Source organism: Mustela erminea, chromosome 9, assembly GCF_009829155.1.
Source record: "Mustela erminea isolate mMusErm1 chromosome 9, mMusErm1.Pri, whole genome shotgun sequence".
Taxonomy (NCBI): Eukaryota; Metazoa; Chordata; class Mammalia; order Carnivora; family Mustelidae; genus Mustela; species Mustela erminea.
Window position 1 is genome coordinate 72,835,600 of NC_045622.1, and position 26,980 is coordinate 72,862,579.

At 46.0% G+C, this 26,980-nt stretch overlaps 1 protein-coding gene and 1 long non-coding RNA gene across 6 annotated transcripts in view; one reads left to right on the forward strand and one right to left on the reverse strand.

Moving 5' to 3' along the window:
* On the reverse strand, positions 1–17,085 carry E2F8 (E2F transcription factor 8). 4 transcript variants are annotated; one of them, XM_032359068.1, is made up of 13 exons: positions 17,000–17,085; positions 15,692–15,819; positions 13,235–13,513; positions 12,725–12,881; positions 10,489–10,803; positions 9,900–10,061; positions 7,925–8,062; positions 6,055–6,258; positions 5,664–5,751; positions 4,886–5,405; positions 1,208–1,340; positions 702–1,090; positions 1–378 (listed from the first exon to the last, which is right to left on the reverse strand). In XM_032359068.1, exons 2-13 carry the CDS (start codon positions 15,704–15,706, stop codon positions 196–198), a joined length of 2,583 nt encoding a protein of 860 aa, XP_032214959.1. In that variant the 5' UTR covers positions 15,707–15,819; positions 17,000–17,085; the 3' UTR covers positions 1–195. The 4 variants fall into 4 exon arrangements, with proteins under 4 accessions (XP_032214959.1, XP_032214961.1, XP_032214960.1 ...); XM_032359070.1 differs by having other exon boundaries at positions 17,012–17,077; XM_032359069.1 differs by lacking the exon at positions 17,000–17,085 and adding an exon at positions 16,145–16,856.
* LOC116599274 overlaps positions 17,034–26,980 on the forward strand; it is a 17,422-nt gene continuing 7,475 nt past the window's right edge. Inside the window, exons 1-3 of one of the 2 annotated variants that reach the window (XR_004289303.1) lie at positions 17,034–17,121; positions 21,705–22,006; positions 22,516–22,683. This is a non-coding gene — a long non-coding RNA (uncharacterized LOC116599274). The remainder of the gene's footprint in view (positions 17,122–21,704; positions 22,007–22,515; positions 22,684–26,980) is intronic. The other variant, XR_004289302.1, reaches the window with a different exon arrangement.

Sequence of the window (26,980 nt, forward strand, 5' to 3'; positions counted from 1 at the left end):
AAATATGTGTGTGTGTGTGTGTGTGTGTGTGTGTTTGTATGTATATAAGTAGGAAAACAAGTGTCTGCTTTGAAATTAAGTAAACCCCCAACATATTTACAGTATTTTCAGAGAATATATTCTCCAAATAAGTCTGATCACATCTTCTCTATTGAACAACTCTTTAAGAAAATTAAATGGAGTCCAATCTGTAAATTAGTGGACATCCTCCGTGGAGACTTCCAGTTTTCGCTGTGGGACAAACAGAGTTCCTACGGAGGTTTTATTAGCACCATCGAAATCCACACAGAATGGGCCGGTCGGCTTCCCTGGTCCACCTGGGGTCCGGAAGAAACTTTCGGCCACTGACTGTGACCCTTTGGGTGTGACGGGAACAGGCTGATCAGAAAGAGAGAATAGGAAAAAGATGTCAAGTCTGCACAGATAGGTACGGCCTACTAGCCTCGGAGGCCGGAACTGGAAGGGCAGGGCACAGAAAAGGAAGCTGGCATCTTCTGCAATTGGCCGGGAGGACTGTGGACTCCTTGGTACTTCTCCAGGGTTTGGAAGGCAGTTAGGCCTTCAGTTTCCTCCTCCTCCTCCTCCTCCCATCCTTTCCCTCTCCAGGGAAGAGAAGCAAAAGCGAGTCTTCCATGATACTGATATTTGGGCCTTAATAACCCAAGGAGGGAAAAAAGCCCATTAAATGTAAATGCTCTCACCTGTTGTGTCCCCATCACAGCAACTGATTGTCCATTTGGTTGGTTCTGGCCTGGGACAGGAGAGTCGTACCTGGAGGCCCTTCCTTGCTGAGTGCCTGCATTATCTGATATGACACTAACAGCCTCTATTCTTGGAGACACGGGAACAGCTCCTGGGCTGGCAGACACCTGCACACTGGGGGAGAGGAGTCCCAGGTGCTGCAGGGTGAAGTTTACAATGGCTGAGCTTGGGTTCTGGACGGGAACGGGGTGGCTCGAAGTGAGAGCCGGGCTGTTCCCAACAGGGACGGCTGCCACAGAAGTTGGTGAGACCATTAGCTTCAGAGGTGTTACATGGAAAGAGGGAAAATTAACAGCAGTGAGTTCGGATGATGTCACTGGAATAACACCTGGAAAGAAAATGGGGGAAGATATCTTAAAAGCACAGGCATTTGTCCTGGAAGCTTACAAGGCTTACGTGAACTTGAGCCTGACCCACATGTGAATAGTGTTTTAGGTACACTCACCTGTGATTGGGGAGCTGTAGATCCTGTGGTTTGGGGACAGTGTACTTGAGTTTTCTTTACTGGATAGAATGGACTCTGCCCCCAGGGATGAGCACTGGGTGAGAGGGATTAGGTATCCCGATGGGAACAGGGTCTAGAAAACAAGGAAGGATTTATTTTACACACAAGTGTGGAAGGACAATGGCTATGTGCCTGTGCTGTATCCCTCTGTGGTGGTTTATCAGTGCATCCAACAGTATGAGCTATGGGTGGGCCAGCCATAGGGCTAGCAGAAGAAAATATCCCTCTCTCCTCATCTAACACTTGTCCTGAATATCATAAGCCATTGGTTTCCTAGATGTGGTGGTCTTAGGAAGTGTCCTAAAGCCAGAAGTGAGCCTGCTTAAGGGTAGAATTTGCCCAACACACCCCCCTCACATGGACATCCCAAGTCCCCCCAGGAGAATTTTTGGTATGATGTGGTGCTATCAGAACCATGTTTAATGCAGTTGGACACCATAAAGGCCCTGTCATATTATTATAGGATTGTTCTTAAATCATGTTAGGATGGTCATTTCCCAAAGTGTTCCGAGTGTTCTGAGGAACTCTGGTTCCATGGGATGCAAGTTGGCCCGAGTCATGGTGGAACAGGTCTTGGGAATGCTGAATCAAACAAAGGAAAATGCTGTCTTTATTAGAGAATTTCTCAGGGGCTTTGATGATGGCACGCATTGTAAATCTCCAGGGGGCATCCAGCATGTAGCATTTCCTGGGCGATTTGGCAGCTAAATTTTTGGTAGTATTGGTATTCAAGGGAAACATTTTAAGAAATGGTGAAAACCCCTTTAAGAAAGGGGTTGTCAAATCACAGGCCAAAATGCGGCCTCCAGGCTAGCTGGGTGAATGAAATTGCATTGGAACCCAGCCATGCCCATTCATTTATGTTCTGTCTATAGCTGTTTGCTTCTATTCTGACAATGGCAGAGTTAATAGTCAGCACAGAGACCATACGGCCCGCAAAGCCAAAAATACTTATTATCTGGCCCTTTCCAGAAAGTTTGCTGACCCCTCATTGAGAACTAAGTAATTATACAACTATGCATATTTTTTTTCCCCTAGTGCTTTAGCTTCCAGTGGTAATGCTCTTAACATACAAACTAAAGGTCACGGCACCAGAGTTCAAAAACTGGAGATCAGAAAGAGAACTGATTGATTCATATCGTGGACCCAATGCCATGGAGCAAATGCTTCAAGCAGTAAAGTTCTATTTGCAACAGAAATGGCCAGCATTGGGTGGGTGAATCGTTCACCAAGCCTGCTTGGTCTCTGCGTTTCACCAGAGAGCCTGCACGGGTGGCTGAGCTGCCTGAAAAGTCCGTTTCCGCCTTACCACGAGCAGGCCTGGCAAAAGCTAAAAGCAGCTCTTGTAACCTGGGGGCCCTCCTTTTATCTTCCTCCAGATCTTTCTTCTCACCATTGTCCAAACAACAGTCTAAGCTTTGATTTAGCTGTTAGTAGGTCCCATCTTTTCCTTGGGAACCAGTGAATTCAGAATCCTCAATGCTCACACTGTTCCATGACACGGTTCTTTCTTTATTTCGTTTCTTAAAGGTTTGGTGCTGCTTCCCTAGCTTTGCTGGTTGGGTTCCTTGAAAGCTACAGGAACAGAAACTTAATGGGTGGATTTAGGCATTTTACAAAGAGCTGCTCTTTGCTAACCATTAATCATACTCTCTCATGGTACAGGTTACTCTGGTTGCTGGTTTAATTGTTTCAAATCTTCGGCAAAACCTATAGTACCCTGATAATAATTATTTTTCCATTTCCTACAAACTACATTCTTCACAAAATCTTTTAACCTAAAATGCCGATTCCTTTCTGTTTTTGTTTTTCTTTTTAATCATAAGTACTAATTAGCAGGATGAATGAATTTGGTATGTTTCCACTTGCATGTTTCTCATCTAGTCCTACATTAGCCCTCTTATACCATCCTTCCTGTTCCGTCAGCCTGTTTCATTTTTACTGCTTATGTAAAGCACTAAAAAGCACTAAAAAAGCAGTAAAAAAGCACTACCTTATGTATCTGTGTTCATTTGTGTACACATTGTATACTGCCTTCTCTCATTTATGTACTACCCGTGGGAAGTGTACACGTTGTGTACTGCCTTCTCTCATTTATGTACTACCCGTGGGAAGTGTACACGTTGTGTACTGCCTTCTCTCATTTGTCTATTACCCGTGGGAAGTGTAGGTTCTCAGTAATGTCTGATGAATGAATTGGCACATGAATCTCTCTTCTTCTCTGTTCAGCTCAGTCCATACTAAAGAGAAGTGGTCCAAACGAAGTCATAGAGACAAGAAGCAGAGGGACATGGAAAAATCTATCTACTGAAAATCCTAATCCTAAATCACGATGTAAGCAACAGGAGACCATTATTAAATCATATCCATTGGCCCAAAGAGATTATGGACCTCCCAGAAAATAGAATCAAGCCAAAGGCTGGTGATTTCCCCCTTAGCATGTATATTAAATGCAAAATGATGCTATGCTAAGATAACGTTTTGAATGTTTTGAAAGATGTTTTGAACGGTTACCAGGAGGCCATCCTCCGGGAAGATTTTATAAACTCTAAAGCCACTTTAATAACAACAGTTACAGATAATACACTTCAGCTTATACGGTGCCTTAAAGGGATCACAAGCCCCTTTTTGTATATTATCATGTAATAAATGCACTTAACCTCACAAAAACTGTAACGGGGCCCTGGGGCAAGAATTCAAAAGCAACAGTCATCAAGGGCAGGTGCTGGATTTGAGCGGATCCAGAGCACAGAGCTTTATACCCAGGAGATGATCAGGAAGAACTGGGGGAATAAATTCTTGATAGATGTGGAAAAACAAGATGCAGAGAAGTAAAATAGCTTGTTAATAGCAGGGACAAAATGGGAGACTAACTTCTGCCTCCATGGTTGGTGGTGTTTGTTTGGTGATAATGTCCTCCATATATAATTGTCCTGATGGAGAAAAATGAGATAATGTATATAAAAGTGCCTAATACTTCTGGTAGGCAACTGATAAATGTTAATTCCTTCCTGAACTTAACTCCACCTAGGAAGAAAAATGATCTGGAACATCACAATCCCTACAAGCCAATGCAGCTAATATACCAATAATCTGCCAGGATAAGCCTGACTTTTCTATTATACAAAACAGAAATCTAGGGTTAAATTTTAGGGGGAAAGTAAAAACAGAGGGAACAATTTCTCATCCAGGCGACTGATGCCAGGTACACGACATCAAGCGAACATTAGGTAGTGACTCAGAGAGCAGGAGTTACAAGAACCCTATGCATCCATCCATTCATTTGGGGTTACGTCTGCTTGTAAATTACTTAAGACTTTCATGACAGGTGTCTGCATTCCCGTATGTGACAGAGAAATGGACTTAAGGACAACCACCCGTGGTGCTTTAAAAAGAGAGCAAATAATCCCTTCCTCCAAAGGTTAAAAATGTCCCTGCCGTCATCCCAGTCAGGGGATTAGCTGTCTGGGGCTTTGTTTGGATTATGGGATGCTAAGGAACAGCTTCTCGTCTTCTGAGAAACTGCCCTTTGCTCTGGTAAATTTCACGAGCTGCTGCATTATCCTCTGATCAACTGTGGACTTCCCAAAGCTTCATACAGGTCAAGGCTGTACTTACTGCGGAGACATTTTCAAGTCCTTTTAGGTCCTCTTTAAATTTCTTTTTGGAACCACTGTCCTCGAGCAGGCTTGCCCTCTTGGAGCCTCTTTCTCCAGCAGGCTCCTTGTCTCGGTTCTTGGCACCTGGTCTCTCGGGCACCGGCAGCAAGCTTCCAGGCCTCGTGGAGGCCCCGGACTTGGTGGTGTCACTGGCTGCCTTCTCAGTGGTGGCATCTGCGGCGTCTTTTGATTTTGTGGCTTTACAAGAAGGGGTGGGGCTCAGGCCTTGGGGTGGTGTCACAGTCTGGGTGTGGGCAGGCTGCAGGTAGATGGCATAGGATGGGCCCGAAGGGGCCTGAGGTAGGATCACTGGCACCGCCGGCGACAGCGGGCTGGGGAGGAGGGGGACCACCCCCAGGGGCTGGATGAGGGACGGTGCCGTCAGGTCCAGCTCAGCACTTGCTGGGGTGTCCAGGGGGGCCACGGGTTTGCACTGCCCGGATCTTGCCAGCTGTACCTTCACTTTCTTTCTGGGTTCACTAAGGGACAAGATTTCAAGGCATGAGACAATGGAAACACATTTTCTCTAAAATGTTCTATCGCTTTAGACTGGCCCACATTGAAACCGTGCGCTTATGAAACCAGCAGATAGTGTCTGTAATGACTGCCTAAGAGTCATGGAAAAGATTATCTTCCCGGTTTCCAAGGCTGGCGCGTATTCTTACATAAAATAAGTAATCCTAATGATGCAATGTAGAAATAATTCATCCTGCCACTAAAAAGTATTACTAACCTACCTTGACTGCTCTTCTAACTGCATTTTGCAAATAGCCGCGAGCTGAGCCATTTTACTTGGGAAGGGCGCCAGGTCCCGAGAACTCTCAGCTGGTGAAACAGAAAGGGGGTGGGGGGGGACACTGGTCAAGGAAAAACAATGAATGCTCACACAGATGAAACATGACTGAAGCCAAAGGAACAGAGCACACGCACCTCCCCCACAAATCACAGAGCAATGCAACAATAAAAACCACCAATTACTTTTTACCCTTTCATTCAGACATGGGTTAGGCTTCAAGTGGGTCCGGGTCTAAGGGTATTGAAACGGTTCTCTAACAAGTACCGTAGGGATCAAGTCAGCTGAAGAAGCCGATAAAAAGGAATTCTTCTGAGCAGCGCCTGAAAATATACCTTTGTTGGTCTTGATGGGGCTGCTGGGGGCAGAATTTATCTTCCTCCGGTCACTTTCTATGCTCTTTACCAGTTTGATAAGAGATGGGTGTCGAGTGAAGTTCGGTTTCCCACGTGTGGAGAAGAGGTTTTTGGCACAGTTGTCTTTCGAAGGACGCTTTGCTTCCAGATCGGAGCAGGGGAGAGGAAATACGGGGCCACGGCCTGAAAGAGAGAAGGCGGGGGTCAAAACCCAGCCGGCTTGGGTTCTTTGTGGGTGCTGAAACCCAAGTGTAGTCAAGATCAATTTTAGGAATGTAAGTGTCAACAGTAACAGAGCACTGAGCCTGGGGCAGATGCTATCTGAAAGTCTTTGGGCACAAAACCCTGTTAATCTAATTTTAACCGAATTCTGAGGTAAGATTTCACACATTAACGTCGCTGAAATCCCTTGCGTCTTACAGCCAACCAGTGATGTGCTAGAGTGTAAGCACTATGGTTTCTCTTTCTTACAGATACACACTCCAAACTGGACATCTTCTAATCCGTGGAGTCCTAACCCGATGAAATATGGCAACCCTCACGGCGATGGATGGACTATTTGGGCCCCTCAAGTACACAGGCTGAAATCCCAGCCCTCCATGGGATGCTGTTAGAAGGTGGGGCCTTGGGAGGTGCTTGGGTCAGGAGGGTGGAGCCCTCTTGAATAGGATTAGGGCTCTTATGAAAGAGGCCCCACAGTGCTCTCTAGTCCCTTCTACCTTTGTGAGGTTATGACAAAAAGCAGTCTAGAAAGCAGGCTCTGGCAAGACAATGAATTTGTTGGTGCCATGATCTCGGACTTGCCAACCTCCAGAACTTGAGAAATAAACTTCTGTTGTTTATAAGCCCCCTCGTCTATGGCATTTGATTATAGCAGCCTAAATGGAGTAAGACATTCTCAACAACTTCTTAGGAAATGCATCCCCATCTCAGAGATATTAACACACTGTGACCTTGGTCTCTCAGGTGAACGTGGACCTGGGATATGAACCCGTCAGTCTGACCCCTGAACCTACACTCTGAATCCCTGCACCAAGGGACCTCTCTCTGAGATTACAGTAGACTCTTGAACGGCAATGACTACGTGGATTTTTTATAGTGAGGTATTATAAATGTGTTTTCTTTTCCTTATGGTTTTCTTAGTAACATTTTCTGTTTTCTACCTTACTTCATTGTAAGAATATGGTACATGATACATATAACATACAAAGTATTTGCTAAGCGACTTTATGTTATTGCTAAGTCTTCTGGTCAGTGATAGGTTATTAGTAGTTACGTTTTGGGGGAGTCAAAGTCAAATGCATATTTTGACGGCGCTCCTAAACGCTGTTCTGTTCAAGAGTCAATGCATATTCAGAATTGTGGTAACACTGCAAAGGTACCACTACTCTTCCCATTTCGCAGGCGAGGGAACAGCCTTGGAGGTACAACTTGCTCAAGGCCACAGAACTAATAAGTGGCTAAGCTCCCCTCTGCCTCCGTGGCCTGTGTTCTTGTCACTTTAAACATTTCGGCGTGGGATCCTTGGTGGAATGTAAAATGTCAGAGCCCCGGAGTCAAGAAGGAGATTAGAATATTAATACTGGAATGAATTCATTTCATATTCTCAGTGTGTGCAGGCTCTTTTAGACACACAGATTCTGCCTCTTGGCAGGTGGTGTTTTACACCGCAGGTTGCTGGTGGAGCCCATAGCCAAACTTTCCCTAGTGGCACCATCTTTGTCTTTCCAACAACTTATATACGTTCTTTCCATGTGGGAAGGTAGGCAGGGAGGGGAAGAGAGACTATCTCCCAATGTGCCTTAATTCAGAACAACGAAGCAAGGAGTGAAGGGAAGCAAATACGTACCACTGGGACTTGGACTGATTTCTGGGCCTGTCCATTTAAAAGCTGGTTTTCGGCCTCTTTCTTCTGTAACATGAACTTTCTTGATAAGATTCAGGCTACTGAGAACATTAGCTATATCATACAACCTCCTAATTTTTGCTGGAAAATAAAAGGTATATATACCACTTAATGGAATAATGAAAGATCAAAGGACTTTGCTTCATAAGGACTTCATGTATATTCAGAGAGCTATCCTAGCCATCAACGTCAGACAGAGGAAAATGTGACTCTTTTAAGTTATTCTGGTGCTACTGCTTTAATTCAAACAAAAAATAGTTTTAAATATGGAAAAGACTTCAGCTGCTGCGGGTACTGAATTCTGAAATGACAACAGTTGAAAAAAACCTTCATGAGATCCTTCTATTGGGAGCTACGTTACAAATTTTTTAATAAAAATTTTCCATTGCTGGGCATCTTCTAATGAGGATTCAGAAGAGTTTTATGAATAGATAAAGCACCGATGATAAATGTACTGTTTTTATGCTTGTGACAGTTTATAACAATGAGATTTATTTAGCATCATAAGCATGGGAGATTCTATACCCATAAAATTTGTAAATTTTTATACTGTCTTTATATTATATGCAAAGCAGAGATTTGTGAAATCTACAAATCTTACATAATGCATCTTAAAAAATTTTGTTATGAGAATTCTGTCTCTACTTCTGGCTTGATAGTACAAAATCACAAATTGGGCTCCTTCTTCAAAGCCAGGCCAGAAGGTTCTGAATTCCCTGGCGATTTGGCAAATGACACATTTGCAGTTCCCAGAATGGTTTCTGATGCCGTGACTAACCAGTGAAATGGAGAGCTGAAAGCAGCCTGGTGAGTCAGAAAAAGCAGGTGGCCCATCAGTAATACAGGGACTGTTTTCTGAAATTGCACATCTCCCAAGCCAATTGCTGGTATTATTGCCTTTACCCTTGATTTAATTTTGTCTTTATAGAGACACTATCAAGCTGGGGATGTCTGACTATAATCTCGCGGGACTAGTGCAGCTTTACAGGGATGGGAAAGGAGTCTGAGCTCTTGGGCAATCCCCACTATGCGTCCCGTTTAGGCTAGCCTCATGTCCTGCCTGGATGTGGTCCCAGGAAAGGTGGGCACGCAACAGGCTCTTCCCATCTGCTGAGCCTTTTTGAAAAGAAAGGTCTTCTCTCTTTCTTTTTTTTTTCTTTTAAGATTTTATTTATTTGACAGACAGTTCACAAATAGGCAGAGAGGCCGGCAGAGAAAGGGGAAGGGAAGCAGCAGGGAGGAGGGGCTCAGCAGGGAGGAGGGGCTTGATCCCAGGACCCTGGGGTCATGACCTGAGCCAAAGGCAGAGGTCTTCTGCCACTGAGCCACCCAGGCGCCCTCTGCTGAGCCCCTCTTTCCACATGCTTCTCTTCCTAGAGGCTCCTGCAAAGCCTGTCCCTGCCGGGTGGGCAGAGCTCAGCGTCAGAAACCTGTCCAAGCCCTTTTCCTGCTCTGAGCGGATCTAGCTAAAACCATTCTTTCAAAATGGCAAACCAAGGGTGCTGCAGATAGGTCACTTCTAGGGAACGATTTTAGGAGAGTTATTTACACGCTTACATCCGAGAGCAGAGACCTGGGTCTGGACCCACTTTACATTTTACTGGCTCGTTTAGACTTTGGGCAACACAGAGTCCGCATGTGCAAAGTGGGGACAAAGTTACAGCACCCAAGGAGTTAACTTTTAAGGAACTGTTTATAAGCTAGAGTGCCAGACATATAAAGAGTACTTATATACATATCTTTGAAGCCTACAAGTTAGCGAAAGACAGTATAATCATGGTTTCTGGGATGAAGTGAAGGCACAAAAGTGTAATTAGAGACGATGTCAGTATAGCAAATGTATTTGGCAGTTGGTTCATAGGTAAGATTTTATGGTTTACGAAGTGGCCCAAAAGTCCACGGCGCTCATGACACTTACTTTTAAACTTGCTTCTATCCAGGTCCTCCACGTGGTCTTCCCCAATTAAAATCTTGGCAGCAATTTCTAGGCTGACTATCTGAGGCGTTGACACCAAAAACAGCATCACAAATTTCTGGCTCATCACTCTTAAAGACTTGTCTTTGCGGCTGTTTACAGAAGCTTTGGAGAAGGAGGAGGAGGATTAGAGAATTAAAATTCATGAAGGGACAAGTAATTTCTCAAGTAACAAGGCTAAAAATACCACAACCTGATCAGACAGTTGACAACTGCTGCATTTTAACATCTTATGAATTGGGGGACATTGGAGTGGGGGAGATGAACCATGAGAGACTGTGGACTCTGAGAAACAAACTGAGGGTTTTGGAGGGGGTGGGGGGATGGGTGAGCCTGGCGGTGGGTATTAAGGAGGGCACGAATTGCATGGAGCACTGGGTGTGGTGCATAAACAATGGATCTTGGAACACTGAAAAAAAAAAAATGCAGCCATAGCCGCCACAGCAGTGTTAGAACAGTATTCTAGAAGAAACGTTTGCCTCTAGGCCTCTGAGAAGTGCAGTGCAGCCCGGCATCTCCAACCATCCCTTACCTGCCCGAAACTCCACTCCAGGGAGTTCGACGAAACACATGTCTGGGTGTCCGTTCTGGCCCGTGTTTGATTTGATGATATGATCCTCTATACTGTAAGTCTTACTAAAATCAAACTCTTGTTCATATTCTTTCTTTTTGATCATCATGATCTGCTCGGCATACTTGTTCTCCTCCCCGACACTTTTCAGAGTCCCAAGGGTTTTGTTGAGATTATGTCGCCCGTGCCAAGTGTACCTGTTTTTGGCCAGGCGGCTCACCATGTGTAAACTCTCTAGGACATTCACAATATCGTAAATGCGTCGCCGCTCGACATCTGCAAAGAATGAGCAATTATATGTACTAGGATCAGACTTTGTTTTTTTGTTTTTTAATTTATTTATTTGACAGACAGAAATCACAAGTAGGCAGAGAAGCAGGCAGAGAGAGAGGGGGAGGCAGGCTCCCTGCCGAGCAGAGAGCCCGATGCGGGGCTTGATCCCAGGACCCTGAGATCATGACCTGAGCCGAAGGCAGAGGCTTTAACCCACTGAGCCACCCAGGTGCCCCTAGGATCAGACTTTGTAATGTGGATAGAACAGAATAACTTTTTCTCCCACTGTCTGTGGGTCTGGATGAGGGAATTTAATTACACTTGACAAAGACTGTGAGGACGAGGAAGACATGTTTCTGATCTCACAGGGTACCAAGAATATGACTTAGAGAGGAAGCATTCATTGAGGGCCCACTATGGGCCATGCAGCCAGAGGAAATGTCTATGGTAAACTGGTGAGGCCGGTATTATTATTCAGTTTCCGGAGGAGGAAACAGTAGCTCAGGCTGGCTAAGTAGCTCACCCCAAGATATAGAGCCAGTAAGTGGCAAAAATAAATCTTTAAGATCGAAATTCCACACATTACCTGTTTTTTTTATATTATTTGTCAAAGCATGTGAATGTGCACACGTGCGCACGCGCGCGCGCGCACACACACACAGCTGTCATATGATAGGCACAAAGCACTGAGATTTCTTGCTGTTCCTGGAAACAGCCAGATATGCCCTTGTCTGAAGGCCTTTGGAATGAGCTATTCCTTCTACCTGGAACTGCCATTCCTGAAGCCCTCCCCACTCCCCACCCCAGACCCCTACCCGTTCTTTCAAGTTCTTGCTTAGATGTCATCTTCTCAAGGAGGTCTGACCTGACCACCTCACTTAATGTTGCAAAGCACTCTCCCAGCACTCCTGGTTCCCCTTTGCCCTGTTCTACCTTTTATTTTTCCCACAGCATGTATTACCTTCCAACAGGCATCATTCTTACTTGCTTACTATGTGCCTTGTATAATACCTGTCATCATCTCTCCTTATTGTCTGTCCCTTGCATACTTATCTATTAGGCCCCACTGGGAAGTAGGTTCCACAGGAGGGAAGACTTTATTCCTGCCATTCATGGATGGCATCCCAAGCTTTAACAACCGTTGCCTGGCACACAGTAGGGGGTCAACAGCTACCCGCTAGATTAAAGGTACAGCCTACGTAGCTCTAATTAAGGATATGCGAATAGATGAATCTGAAAGGCATATTCTTAAAATGGGAAATCAAGTTGATATTTATAAACATGTATCTGAAGAATAAAATTCCTTTGAGGAAGTGATGGTGCTACGTTAAAATATCCTGCATCCTCTCTTCAGGTTCAGATTGTGATATTTTCATGACTCCAGAGATATCCCCAATTGGCCACAGACCCCTTTGTAGCTGTCACTAGATTCAAGTATCTGAAGAAAGGAGTCAAGGAGCAGGAGAAGCACAGTTAACTTTTGCCAGACACGAACACGTAGCTGAGTGGCAGGGCGCGCTAAAGCCCAGCTTCTGTTCACAGAAGCGCGTGCCCATCTGAAACCATGAAGATCCCATTCCTCAGCCCAGCTCTTTGAGGACAGAACAGACACAGAGGTTCAAAGTTGTAGCTGTTTATGAAACAACTCCTAAAACAATGTTGCCTTCCTTTACAGCTTCTGAGCTTTTGAAATGCAATCAGAAGCAAATCTCCATTGTCATTTTGTCCTTCTGTTTGAAGACTAGCTGAAATTGGAAACTCTCTGCGTTCCTTCTTAACTTAATAGGGCTTTGGGGATTTATCATCTCCACATGGCACGACTGTGTCATTACACACACTGGCTAGATGAGCGTGGGTCCGAGGGAGCAAGTCCACGGAGTCTCTTTATTTACTAACCCTCTCCCTGAACCCTCTGTGTACTTACTCAGTTCCTCGGCGACTTCGTCAAGACAGATGTCGTTATTCACAGCGGGGTTGGGATAGTTAGGATAGCGTGCTAAGAACTTATGACACAGCAATCCTAAACTTTTCTCTTTTCGACTCGGCTGGGATTTCTCATATTCATCTCCGGATAAATGTTCCTGCAAAAGAAGAGGTAAATAACGTCTGAGCCAGAAATCAAGTTGACAGGTTTATTAGGGTCCTCTGCACTCGAGGGCTAACGCGCTTAGCTTCAACAGCGGCAGAATTGGGGGGAAACAGGTGGGAACCAGTATGAAACTGCTTGGCAGATCTAAAAAGGAAGATTGAACTGAAAATAAGTCAAAGGCTTCAGAATTCCTGGTGTTATATATTTGACAGAGTCCAACCTTTCCCATGCTTGGAAGCAGGTGAATAGCAATCTGTAGGTGGCAATGCTTTCTCTCACACACACACACACACACACACACACACACATGCCCACCAGTGTCCACCCAGTCTTCTGCAAACCTACATGTAAACAATCTTTGGTCTCAGGTAATCCATTCCTGCTGTCAAACAATCCCCTCTTCTGATCTCTGTTTCGGATCTCGGGGCTCACGGCACTGATGAGCATTTTCAGGTTTGCTGTTGGTGTCCACGGTTCTCCCTGGGAGATTTCCTTGGGCTTGGTGGGTGTGGTCAAAGGGCCAAAGTCAGGCTGGATCTCTGTCAACACTGTATTTGCTGCCGTGGATTCCTTCAGAGGTGTTTTCATGAGTCCTCTTTTATGTGGCTCAAAAAAGAGATTTTCCTGGTTTAAAACAAGTAAACAATGAAACCCACTATAAAACAGGACTTATCAGACAGCTTTAGACTTCAGAAATTGTACAATAAATAGAATATTGCTAAGGAAAACATGCCTAATGAGGTTGGAGAGTCGATTAAATTAGTAACTGTCTTCTAATGATCATGTGACACTATCTTTTTACTAGCTAAATTTCCACTTTAAATCTTGCAATAAAGCACAGACTTACGTTTTTATGTTCCAAGAATTAAAAAAAAAAACAACAAAGACTTTGAAGACCTAATTTTAAAACCTTTTTGACATAATTTTTTTTTAAAGATTTTATTTATTTATTTGACAGACAGAGATCTACAAGGAGGCAGAGAGGCAGAGAGGCAGAGACTAGGAAGCAGGCTCCCTGCTGAGCAGCGAGCCTACTGCGGGGCTCCATCCCAGGACCCTGGGATCATGACCCAAGCCGAAGGCAGAGACTTTAACCCACTGAGCCACCCAGGCACCCCTTGACATAATTTTTGATGTAAAGAAGTGTTGGAGGCAGTATAGAGAGTTTTCATATACCTTTCACTCATCTTCTCCTAACGGGACTAATGACTTAAGTGATCCAAAACTCCTAGAAATGACTTTTACACATGACACTGCAGTAAGTAAAAGCCTATATGGCAGAAACCACGTCCCATTCCTCTGTGTGTGTCCACCCAGCCCAATAGCAGCATGCACTGAATGCACAGTAAAACACCAATGATGTAGAAGTCAGAAAGCCAAGGAGACAAGGGTGAGAGCTAGCCTACGGTCATACTTATAGGCAAAACGTAGTAGGAAGCAAAATCCAGAGTGCCTAAGAGCAAAGGAAAGTCTGCTCTTTCAATATTTACCTCTGCTGCTTTATTATTTTTTCTAAGATTTTATGTATTTGAGAGAGAGAGGGAGAGAGCACAAGCAGGAGGAAGAGCTGAGGGAGAGGGAGAGGCAGGCTTCCCGCTGAGCAGGGAGCCCAATACAGGGCTCTATCCCAGGACCCCTAAATGATGACCTGAGCCGGAAGCAGATGCCTAATTGACTGAGCCACCCAGGCGCCCCTACCCCTTTCACTTTATAGAAGGAAAAATGGAGCCCAGAAAAAGAAAATTAGTTATTCAAAGTCATAAAGCTAGTTCCTGGCAGAGGCAGGACTGCCACTGAGACACGAGGGTAACTTAATAGCAGCACAAATATGAATGGATACTATGTTTGTTCTACTTCTGGCCACTGGGGGACTTCACACATTCTTACCACCTATGGCTATTTTAGAGAAGATGCTTGGAATGGCCATAAATTGAAAGAACACAGAGACTTACTAATTCCTCAGTGACTTTGATTAATGGGACTGTTTAACATGTCTTTGACTCCTTGGGATTTATTATTTGTAATTTTTACCAAATCTTGTAGTCCTCCTCTGCAGAAGATGAGACCCCGGCTGAGAGAGGTTGCACAGGACTTGACCCCAAATATCCTCAGTCCAACTATGGTGTTCTTACATGGAAATCAGTATGATGGATACGAGGGTGACCCTCTTAAGTATATGCCACGGTGGCTACCCAAGATTGCCATCTCTCTAAAGGCTGCTGTCCTTTGCCTCAGATTATCAGAAAAGATAGCAGTTCTCTTACTTGACTGATATCTAAACCTTTGAGGAACTTTGCATTTTTCATTTTTTAACCAACTACTGTTGGACATCAGTCAAGACACCCCTACTGACAATTCTTTGGTTATTTTACAAAATGTCTAGCTCACAAATCCAGTGTTGTGGCCCCCAAGTTTAAGAAGCTCCCGATTTGGTAGAAAATTATCTTAAATTCAAATCATGTCAAATACCTTCTCAGAATTCTAATCCTTCAAGAATTCTTAGAAATATCATAAGGGAGCTAACAAATTTTATTATTCTCAAATTTTATTATTACCTTTCTCTCTGTTTATCTCTTTGAGACTTTCATTTGAAATCAAAGCATCAAAAACTTTATATTACTTTACCTCTGGCCAAACTCTTCACCTCTTTAAAAATTAAATTTGCCTTCCTTCTAGGTTTTTACAGAAGCTAACTAAAAGGGGAGGTGGCATTAATAAGATACTGGATATGGAAAATTATGGGGTTAAATCAGGATATTGCATTTAAAACTGAGAGGATGAATACTAAAGTTAAAAAGGTACCTTTTCATTCTCCATTCTGTAAATTTTTCATACATTTAGAGTTTCTTTAAAAATGAAAAATCTGGAGTTTCTCCCAACACCCTGATGGTTTAAGTAGTCCAATCAATTCTATTAAAAAGTTTATTTTCCTTAAAAAGAAAAGGAAATAGAAAAAGTTAAAAAAAATAAAACCAGGAGATTCGCTGAATATTCCCTCATGGACACCACAGGCCACTTAAACAAAGACTAACGAAAAATGGCAAATTACATTTACATTTTATTCCCGACCAGAGATAGCCCTACTGGACAGAGAACTTCATCAAATGCCAATAAATTCCTTCAGCAAACCGATCTGCTGTCAGGAGACTTAAAGCAAACCACAGAACTTCCAGTGACAGTCCGCTCCCACCTTTAGAGAAGGCGCGCCATTCTCCGGACCCCATCAAATGGACCGTCGTAAGCACAAGCACCCACCTGTTCACAGGTCAGGGCTCGGGACTCAGCGCCCCAGCCCTGGTTCCGGCAGAGCAGACACGACCCCAAGCATCTCGACAAAAGTCTGCATCTAGATGCCTGTATTTTTCCCCTGATACACACGTGCACGGGGTCAGCAGTAAAGTCTCGGAAAATAGCTTGATAGGAAACTCCCAAATTCAGTCTTTAAGCTCCAGAAGTACTCTGGGTATTTAAAGAGCGCCTTATGATTAAGACTTTTTCTTCTTTTAAGGCATTCTTATAGATGCAGAGCTCTGTGTTCTCTCAGTTCGTGTGGCCAGTTCACGCCACGATGTTGGATCTTACCGAAGAGTCTGCATTTGTTCAGTATAGCAACCAGGTAGCGTACCCCTGCCGCCACCCGCTCCGCGCCCGACGCACTTCCCCCTCCGCCCGGCTTACTACCCCTCCCCCAGGGCCCGGTCCGCGCGCCACCAGCCCCGCGGTTCCCGGACAGCATCTCCGCGGTTCCCAGGGCAACGATTCCTAACCAATCAGGGAGCTGGGTGCGGGCCTGCGATTGGTTGGCGGCTCCAGGGGCGGGTCCGGACCTTCCGCCTTCGATTTAAAAATTTGGCGCGGAAAGTCGGACCGTGGCCGGCACCGCCCCTTAGCTGCGCGGGGCTTGAGCGCGGGCAAACCCGCGCCCGGAACCGCGGTATCCCCGCCCCTCCCCCTCGCTCGCCCCCTCCCCTCTGCGCGGGAGCTCAGCTCCTCCCTCTACGGCCCCCGGCGGAGCGAGAGGCGGGAAACGGCCGTCTCCGCCGCTGCCCTCCCGAGCCCTCTCCCGGTGCCGGGCGGGCCGGGCGCCGCATCCCTCTGCGTCCCGCTGACCTGTCAGTTCACCTCACGGTTGGAGCCGGCGGGGGCTGAGCGGGGACTCTTCGGCGCCCTTCCCCGCTCAGGTCCGGGAGCCCGCGCGTCGGGCCGTCAGTCGGTCCTCACGCCGCGCCGAGGTGGGTGCCGCGGAGGGAAACGCCGGGACCGGGACTGGCGGGCCGGCGGGCGGGCAGAGGGAGCGTGACCGTCCAGGAGCAGCCAAGCCCCCGATTTGAAATTAACCCGCTCCCGGCGCGAGCCGATCCCGCGGACTAGGAGGGCCGCTCCCCTCCCCTCCCCCACGCCCGCTCTTCCCGGCCCCGGACCCCGCGCGCCAATCGGAGCCTCCAGACAGGAGGCGGCGGCGAATCAGGGTGTAGGGACCGCCCTCCGGTCCCGCCTCCACGACAGAGTTGGGGGAAAAGTTCAGCAACTTTTTTTTTTCCTTTTTTTCCCCGAACACCCCCCCCTCCCCTTGTTAAAGTTGGGGAATGAAGTTTGGCCCTCCCGGAGCATGGGGGCTGAGATGCGGGCGCTCTGCGATTCCCAGGCTGGCCGTCCCACTCCCTGCCCAGCTCTGGATCCGCTCACCTGCCCTCCGGACCCCAGCCGGGACTATTCCCCCTTGCATTTCTGGCGTGCATCGTTGTGCTGCCCACCACCTGCCCCGTGGCTTCTAGAAACTGGTGTGCAGAGGGAGAAGCTTGGCTAATTGGTGCCCAAACTCGACGGGCGTGGGGCCTCGGCCGAGACGTGAGAACTCAGGTGTGGGAGGAGGTGTAGGAAGGTTGAAAACCCGCCAAGCGTTTTCCGGGCGACTGTCGTCTTCCCTCTCGTGATCTCCCACGCGCTCCTCCCTTTCCCCTCCCTTGCCGTGTTCCCTCGCTTTCCCCTCTTTTTCCGGTTTCCGAGCCTCGGACAGCTTCAGTATGGAATATTGTAGAGTTCTAGATTAATAGCAGGATTGGGAGACGCTCTAGTCCAAAGCTCTCGTTTTGTAGACAGGGAAACCGAGGCCCAGGGCGGAAGAGCTGCCTTGCCTGTGCCTGGATTGTGTGCGCCGGTGTTGGCTCGCCCCGCGGTTCTCTGCCTTAAAGCGTTTCCCCTTTTCTGGGGACCTGCGCGGGAGTTGCGGTACAGCGTGTATTGCCCAACCGCGCCTAGATCAGGGCGCCCATCTCCCGACGGTTTGGTGTGAGTTCTTCCCTCTCTTTTGTATTCTCGCGTCTCTAAGTTCCGGCAAGGCCCTTGTCCACGATCTCCTAGGCTCACGCATGTGTCAGTGAATCACCAGGGTTGACTTGCAGCGCGGGACATTCCCATAGTCCCGAGAACGCTGTTTAAAGGCGGGGATGTTGTCATCCAGAGGCTGGGGTCGCAGTGCTGCAGCGACCGACCTTAGGGCCGGGGGCCCGCGTTGTGAACAGTGGATTGCGATTCTGGGGTGCGCAGGGGCTGTGGTGCCCCAGTCCTCCCCTTGCCGCCAGCGGGGGGAGGGGGGGCACGGGCCGCATTTACTTCAGGCAGGTGTTGCTCAGGAGGGCACTTCCACCTGAAAGCCCGCCTTTTGGGGTTCTGTGCAGAAAGTCTGATTTAAACTAAAGCGAAGGTCATTGGGCAGCCGTCACCACCCACAGCACTAAGCAGCTGGTTCTTCTTGAGCCGGGTACACCTTTTCTGGATAAAGGTGTGCTTACACATGCATCAGCAGAAGGGGGCCGATGGTGTTTCTGCTTTTGCCACTGTTTCAGATTATTGCCCCCTCTCTCCACTCCCCATCCCCAGCGCTTATAGGAGTGCTCCTGCTCTCCTGTGTTCAGAAGCGGTGACTCACGAGTTCACATCTCTATATGGCCACTGATGCCCCAGGTATCTGAGTGCCAAGGACCTGTAAGGCAAACAGTACAAGGAGCAGCCACCTCTGGTGACCCTGCACAGAGGGCATCTCATTAATACTCAGCAAAGGTGTTCACCAGGGGTCAGGAAAGTGAAGAAGAGCATTTTAACAGAACAGTCCCTAAGTGGCAGGGCTCAGATTGGAAGCCAATCTGTTTACTCCTAAGGGCTTTCTACTGAAAGCTATGTTCTTCACGTCTGTAAGCTTCCACCCCTCCTGGTATCCCAGCATAAGCAAACAGTAGGAAAAGTGGGATATAGTAATTCTTGTTTGAATGACAATTGTCATATCTTATTGAAGCATGTAAAATAAAAATCCAAGTCACTGATGAAAAGTAGCTCTACTAAAAAAAAAAAAAAAAAAGAAAAAAGTAGCTCTACTAAGAGTGAAATGAACTACTTTTAAAGTTGTAACAGATCGTTTATGTAAACCTAATGAAAAAGCAAGCTAAGGCATTTCCACTCCGCGCTGTCTCATGTTGATGTGAAATTCGGCACAAATATAAAGGGAAGCTATAAGACCACTGAAAACTTTAATGTTTACTGCATAGCTCAGAAGGAAGGAGGAGGGGACAGGTTTGAAACCTTTTTTGTTACTTTCCCATCCAACATGTTTCCCATTTACTAGTTATAAAATCCAAGGGAATATTCGTTCATTCACTTTTTTTCAGGTTCACCATGTTGTATAATCTGTGTCTCACTGAAGTTAGACCTGTTTTTTCATCATCACCAGAGCCTCCCAGGGGGTGTTGGGGGGAGGGGTGTGAAAAGAGCAGCTCCCCGCCCCCAACCAGGCGGGGCCCAGGGCTAGAAAGGGAGGTGCTCTATCTCTTGGGCTCTTAGACCTTTTTTTTGTCTTGCTGCTCCACCTCCCAAGTTCGACCAGGTGGGGCAATGCAGCATTGGGCTTTTTCCGCAACATGAGTTGGCATAGCCACCGCAAAACAGCTGTCTAGAGCTTAAATCGGCACAAGTCCCCATGTGCTGGCTTAGGTCACAGCTGCTCACTACCAGATCTCAGTCCTCCCAGGTTCTTTTAACTAGTTATTTACTCTGCCCCCAAATGAATTGTGCTGGGTTGGATCTGGGCAGGATTTAAGGCAGGTGGGTGGAAGGGATGCAGGAGGTGGGACAGCCTGGAGCTGGCTTGTGCCCACTGTGGAGCTAGATTTGGTCAGAGCCTGCTGGCAGTGGTAGGCGGCTGGGTAAGAAGTCCCCTTCAGCTCTCCTTGACTTCCTTTGGGAAACCTCACTCAGTGAGCCCTGGATGGATATTTGTAGCCCTGGACTCAGCTGTAGCAGCAACAGTTGCTGCCATGTATCGAGCAGTTACGGCATCTAAATTTTTTAAATGCTTTGGGGATAACTGAACACCAAATACCCTTTTATAGAATTCAAGTCTGAGTTGTTCTGTCATTCTATTACTGTATCATCTGATCTTAAAGTTGACATAGAGCTAAGGATCATGTAGTCTCAGTGCTTATTTGTAGATTGGAAAAACCCCTTTTCCTCCAGGTTCTAGAACATTAAAAAAAAAAAAAATATATATATATATATATATATATATATATATATATATATGCACCAAAACAAAGTATATATACAGATTCCTGGGAGTTGGGGTCAGGAATTTATTACATGAAAAAGTCCCAGTCAGTGGAGGAATCCCATAACCTCCCAGATCAGCAATTATTACCCTTTGTTTGAAGTCTGGTAATCAAGGGTAACTGTTCTGATCCCCTTCAGAGGGCAGATTTCTCAAGTCCTGTCTTGATCACAGCCCTGTACATCTATCCCTGTTACAGACACTCCTTCTCTACCTCTGTGAGTTCCTGGAGGGCAGTGAAGGGGACTTCCTTATCTCTCTCTCCCCCAGGTGCCCAGCTGGGTGCCTGGCCCAGAGCAGGGGCTTGATAAATGTTGGTTCATTGAATAAGGCCCTAGTTTTGAGTGCCATCTCACCAAGCCCAGAAGATACCTTACCTTTAACCTCTTTATCATTAGGGCCAAGTTCAATGCCTGACACCTAGTTGGTTCTTAGTGTTGGAAAAAATGAACTCATAATTATCACGCTTTAACATTTTTTTTACTTTAGGGGCACCTGGGTGGCTCAGTGGGTTAAAGCCTCTTGCCTTCGGCTCAGGTCATGATCTCAGGGTCCTGGAATGGAGCCCTGCATCGGGCTCTCTGCTCAGTGGGGAGCCTGCTCCCCACCCCCGCCCCACCTGCCTCTCTGCCTACTTGTGATCTCTGTCAAATAAATAAATTAAATTAAAAAAAAAATTTTTTTTTACTTTAGCTAAATAGTATTTCCACCCCCTCCCATACCCATAACTCTGTTTGCTCTATTCATTTACTAAAGCACAGTATCCTGAATGCCTACTATACTCTCAAGCCCCAAATGAGGTGCTTTGTGTGTACAGGTGAGCAAAAGAGGCAAGGTCTTTGCCCTTTTGGAATTTACAGTCATGCAGTAGAACAGTGTCTGGCACGAAGTGTTAGCTACTACTACTACTACATTGTTGTTGTTACTATTTTATTTTTCTCCTATATATGAGACCTCTCTGCTACTCCTCAATTTAGCAAACATGACTTTTTTCTATGTTCTTCTTCTATTGTACTTATTTAGTTAGTTTTAGGTAGGCATCTTTCTTTCCTAAGAATGCACATTTTTTTTTCTTCCTTTCAGCCACATGTATGGGTCACTTCCTCTGAGCCCAGGGAGCGCTGGCACCAGCCACGGGGCACAGTAGCTCCCCTCAGATCACAGCAGCAAGGCCCGTGTTTCACTTACCACTCTTCTTTCTCTCTTTCTCTTTTCCAGGGACATGGCCTTCATTTGGAGAAGTTGCTTGCTTTTCTGATCCTGTCTAACTACTGCTGCAGAATCCCAGGAGGAGGCCTGCTTTCTCCTGGAATGATCACTGAGGTCCGCTTCAGTAAGTCAGTTAAACCTTGGCTGGCTTGCTGTTGTGTCCAGGAGCAGGGAGCCCGGAAGACAGAAGGTTCCTGATGAGCCAAGGCAGGCCGGGGTTGGGGGCACCCCCAACAGGGTTACAAGTAGTCACCGAGCCTTCCAGCATCCCACTTCTTCCCCAGCAGTTGTCTTCTGCCTCCTTGTCACTTGTGAGTTCCCCGTAAGCTCCTGGTTTCCAGGATCTGGTCTGACCTTATGTAGCCCATGATACTGTGGTAGAATTCCACTACCACTATTCTACTGTGGTAGAATCCCACTGTGTAGCTTTATCATACAGTACAGAGATTATTTAAGACATACGTAATTCATTTTGCTGACAAAATACTTAGGATCTTCTGAAAAGAAAGAGATAGCTCCCTTCTCAGCTTTAACTGCAAATGCTCAATAAAAACACACAGTGCTTTTCAGTGCGGAAATCAGTTGCAGTAATTGCTTTAGAATCAGCCCACAAAATGGATAGTTTTACATGTGCTTTTTAAATAGCGCTAAGCTTCATTCCTAACTCAATCTCTGAAATGAGAATTATTTTTAAATTGGTTTGAATAATGCAAAATGATCTTTTTTTTAAGGAAAAGGGAAAGATACTGGTTAACCAAAATTTTAGGTATTCGTTATCTTGATGTCATTGTGAAAATGTCCTGTCTGTGTCATATCCTAGATGGTCGCCTCTGAGGGAAACTCAGGGTTTAGAGAAAGGAGAAGGAGAGTCGTCTTCTAGTCCGTTATCTTCTTGGAACAAGGGTAGGATGTGGATACAAGTCAGGCCTGTGGAGGGAAATAGGCCTTGGTTCAAAGTCGCCTCATCATGATATCTGTGTGACCATAGGTAAATTACTTAACCTCTCTGAGGTTAAGTTCTCAGTTAACATTCTCCTCCTCACTGAAATAGGGATCAAAATACCCAGCTTGAAGGGTTGCCGTGGGGGTGAGATGGAATAATGGACATAAAGGACTGAGCATGACATTTACACATCAGGGTAGGTACTATTTACTATACATTGTTATAGACAAATCAATATTCATTTTTGTTTTTATTTTTTCTGGTTGTAATCACTCTGGGGAAAGAGATTCCCAGGAAGCAGACCGCTGGGACAGGAAATCATACCTCCTGACTGCCTGGGTCTGTATCCTCTGGCCCCTTCAGCTGCCTCCCTCCACCCCCTGCTACAGGGCAGCTGTGCTCAGTGCTTAGCTGTGGGGTCAGGTCTTTGGAACCCGCGGTCTGCCTTAGCTCTTTTTTGGACTTAATTTATAGAATGCTTGAGAAAAATACATTGAACAAGAAAAAATTTTCTAAGATAACATACTCTTATCTCTTAGTAGAATTAAAAGTGCATCATAATTTAAGGTTTCTTGTCTAGTTTTTTGGCTCTATTAGTACATAATGTCCTCTCCTGTTCTCTGCTGTCTGTGTCTCTTCTCCCATGGTTATCTCTAAGCATGGCTTGGGGCATAAAACTGGATTTGGTTAATACTGGCCGACTGGCTTAGAACCTGGGGACTCTGGTTCTAAGCCTGGCTGTGGTACCTGCCAGCTCTGTGACCTAGGGCAAGCCAAGTACCTCTCTGAACCTCAGATTCCTTTTCTGTGAAAGGGGCTGGAAATGCCAGTGACATAAAGACTTCATTGATGGTGTGGGACCAACGGAGTCAACAAATGTAAAGTAAAAAAATGTTTGAAAACATTAATTTTTATTTGATTATAAGGAAATCGTCTTTTTAATAGGATCCAGTATCTTGCTAGCTTATGGATTTCCACCATAGGAACTGTCACGTGCTGTGTGATCGTAGACACGCCACACAATTCCTGGGCTGTAGGCATCTCCCCTGTGATTTGGGGGTGTGGGGTGGTGGTGGTGGTGGCAGACTTGCTTCCTTGAATCTTCCAACATAGTATGATTCAATGCTGACGCTGAGTCCCCCTTGGAAACTGGAAGAGGCACAGGCTTTGAGATATGACAGGCAGACCAACAGACTGCTTCACGGCTTGCTCTCTTTTTGTTTTGTTATATTTTTAAACAGAGGGTCCCGGTACTTTTGAAAACTTCACAGCTTTGGCTGAAGGGCAGTTTTACTTGTAATAAGACATTAGCTGTGAGCAGAGCTCTGCAGTGAGAGAAAATGGATTAGATCTAGATTTAGGCCTGTAATTTCCAAACTCCAGGGGGCCGTTTGACAGAACCAGGTTGCTTTGGCACAGTGACTTTTTGTTGCCTAAATAACAGAGCTCCCTCTGAGAACTGGGGATGGTTTATGGGTCCCTTTGCTGTTTTGCTGCTCTCGAGGTATGGCTCAAGCATTTCAGACAGGCCTGCCCCCGCCCCCGCCGGCCCCTGGCCCAGGGGCCTGCAGCTGTGTCAATAGGGCCTTTGAAGTTCACACACCACAGCTGACTGGTCAGCAACCCCTGGGATCTTCACCACCACGTCTGTCACAGGAAATCAGGAAAGGTTTGTGGAAGCTGGTGTTGCCCGAGAGGCGTGAGAAGGAAAACGATAGGGTCCTTGATGAGAATATGGGAGGAATTTACCCAAATTCATGGTCCAGTTCCATTAGCAAGGATTCTTTTTTTTTTTTTTTTTTTTTTTAAAGATTTTATTTATTTATTTGACAGAGAGAGATCACAAGCAGGCAGAGAGGCAGGCAGAGAGAGAGAGAGAGGGAAGCAGGCTCCCTGCTGAGCAGAGAGCACCATGCGGGACTCGATCCCAGGACCCTGAGACCATGACCCGAGCCGAAGGCAGCGGCTCAACCCACTGAGCCACCCAGGCGCCCCCCATTAGCAAGGATTCTTCCCCTCTGCTCCTTCCTCTGTCTCCCTGTGGCTCCAAAGCCGTACAGTGAGCTGGTTTGTTTTTAACCTGACCCAAGCATGTGCCAACTGGTGCTTTCGGGGCTTTAACCGACAGTACGTTGACAGTATGTTGTGATATTGGTGGTTCTGCCAGATCTGGAAAGAGCTTCCAAATCATCGAAACATGAATATTCGTTCAGTAGTATACGAGTGCAGGGTATCATTAAATACTTTTGTATCCTCTGGGGGCCCTGGCATTCTTCCGTTTGGCATTGACTTTGTGCTCTCTTCGGGCGGGTACTTTGCAGGTGCTTGATGTTTTCATCACATTATTCTCTTTCTTAATCTTCACATCCGTGAGAAGTATGTTGTTTTAATCCCTATTTTGCAAATGAGAAAAGCTCTGGGAGGTTAAAACTGGCTGGAATAACGCAGCTAGCAGATAGCATAGCAGGTATCCTTAACTGTTCTGCTCTTAAGCCCATGTTCTGAACTTCTGCTCTGTGCAACTGGGAATCAGAATCTTGCTGACCAGCAAGCCTCCTATTCTGTCCATGCTCCTCACATTCAAAACCATAACGTCATCTCCTCCTCCTCTTTATCCTTGCTCTGTATATCCTCACTGTGTGAGCTCATAAGTCACGGAGTCCTGTCATTTGTCTTTCCCAATGTCCCTTGCCTTTCTTTTCATTCTCACCCCCATTACAGCATGCTTGGACTGTTGCAGTAGCATCGTAGCTCACATTGTTACTAGTTTTTTCCTTGTCCATCCTTTTTGCTCACCTGCCACAGTCATCTTCCTTTAACCCCTCTTTGTCCTAAAATGTGTGACTTACAGGATAAAATTAATACTCAGGGCTTGAAATTGAGACCCACCCCTCTACTTCCCACCCCCAGCCACAAATGACCGCAAAGCGGATTTCCAACTTCACCCATCACTTCTGGCAATAACTTGATGTTTGTTGCCTTGGATATTTCTTTTTTTAGTGTTATCTTTTTTTAAAGATTTATTTATGTATTTTATATAAAAACACAAATATAGATCTATTGATACAGATATAAAATATCACCTATGAATGTCACGACACGTTTTCTTTCAATGTTTTTTCTATTCATATTCACAGTTTTTTTTAAAACTTTGGTTTTTATAATATAATACCTACTTGTCATTTATCCTCTCCATAAACACGCTTTCCTTTTTTTCTTTAAATTAACATATAATGTATTATTTGTTTCAGGGATAGAGGTCTGTGAGTCATCAGTCTTACACAATATGCAGCGTTCACCACAACACACATCCTCCCCAATGTCTATCACTCAGCCACCCCATCCCTCCCACCCAGACAGCAAGAGCAGGAGGCGTAGAGGCAGAGGGAAATCCCAAGCAGACTCCACACTGTGTGTGGAGCTGAGGCAAGGCTTCCATCCTGCCACCCTGAGATCATGACCTGAGCTGAAACCGAGAGTTGGAGGCCCTATTGACTGTGCCACCCAGGTGCCCCTGCCTTGGATCTTCTGACTAAACATCTTTGCACCTTCTGCCTAGAATGTTACACATATTTTTTTTTTTAAGATTTTATTTATTTATTTGTCAGAGAGATAGCAGAAGCATGGAGAACTGCAGGCAGAAAAGGCAGAGCAGGCAGAGGGAGAAGCAGGCTCCCTGCTGAGCAAGGAGCCCGAAGCAGGGCTCGATCCCAGGACCCTGGGATCATGACCTGAGCCGAAGGCAGAGGCTTAACCCACTGAGCCACCCAGGCATCCCTGTTACACATCTTTCTACTCTGTTTCCCCTCTGCTAAAATCTCGTCCTGGCCTGTCTTCAATGAAGACTTCTCCGGTTGCCTTGAAGGAATAACGAGCATTTTGTAAACAAGTAAGTAGAACATGTCACACGTAACACTTCCTCTTTAATCCCAGTGTAATGGTGGGACGTGTGCGTGCGTGCGTGCATGCGTGTGTTCCCTGCCATAGACATGGTCATGAGCGTGGTGCCTTGTACATAGTGGGCCCTTACTTGGCTGAATAAATGAATTAATGAAGAGGGGAAACTAAATAGGAAGAAATAAGCCACTTTTTGGGTGTGTACTATGTACCAGACAGTGTTCTTAGTACTTTTACAGATAATGATTCCTTTACTCCTTGCATGTACCCCAGAAGATAGGTGATACTATTGTCCCCGTGACAGAGATGAGGAAACCAGGGCCCAATGAATTCAACTGATTGGTCAAAGAATTAATGATAGAACAGGATTCAAATTCACAGAGTTTGTCTCCAGAACCTAGATTCTCACCGTGTCACTCTCCGTGGATGGTCCTGATGCAGGAGC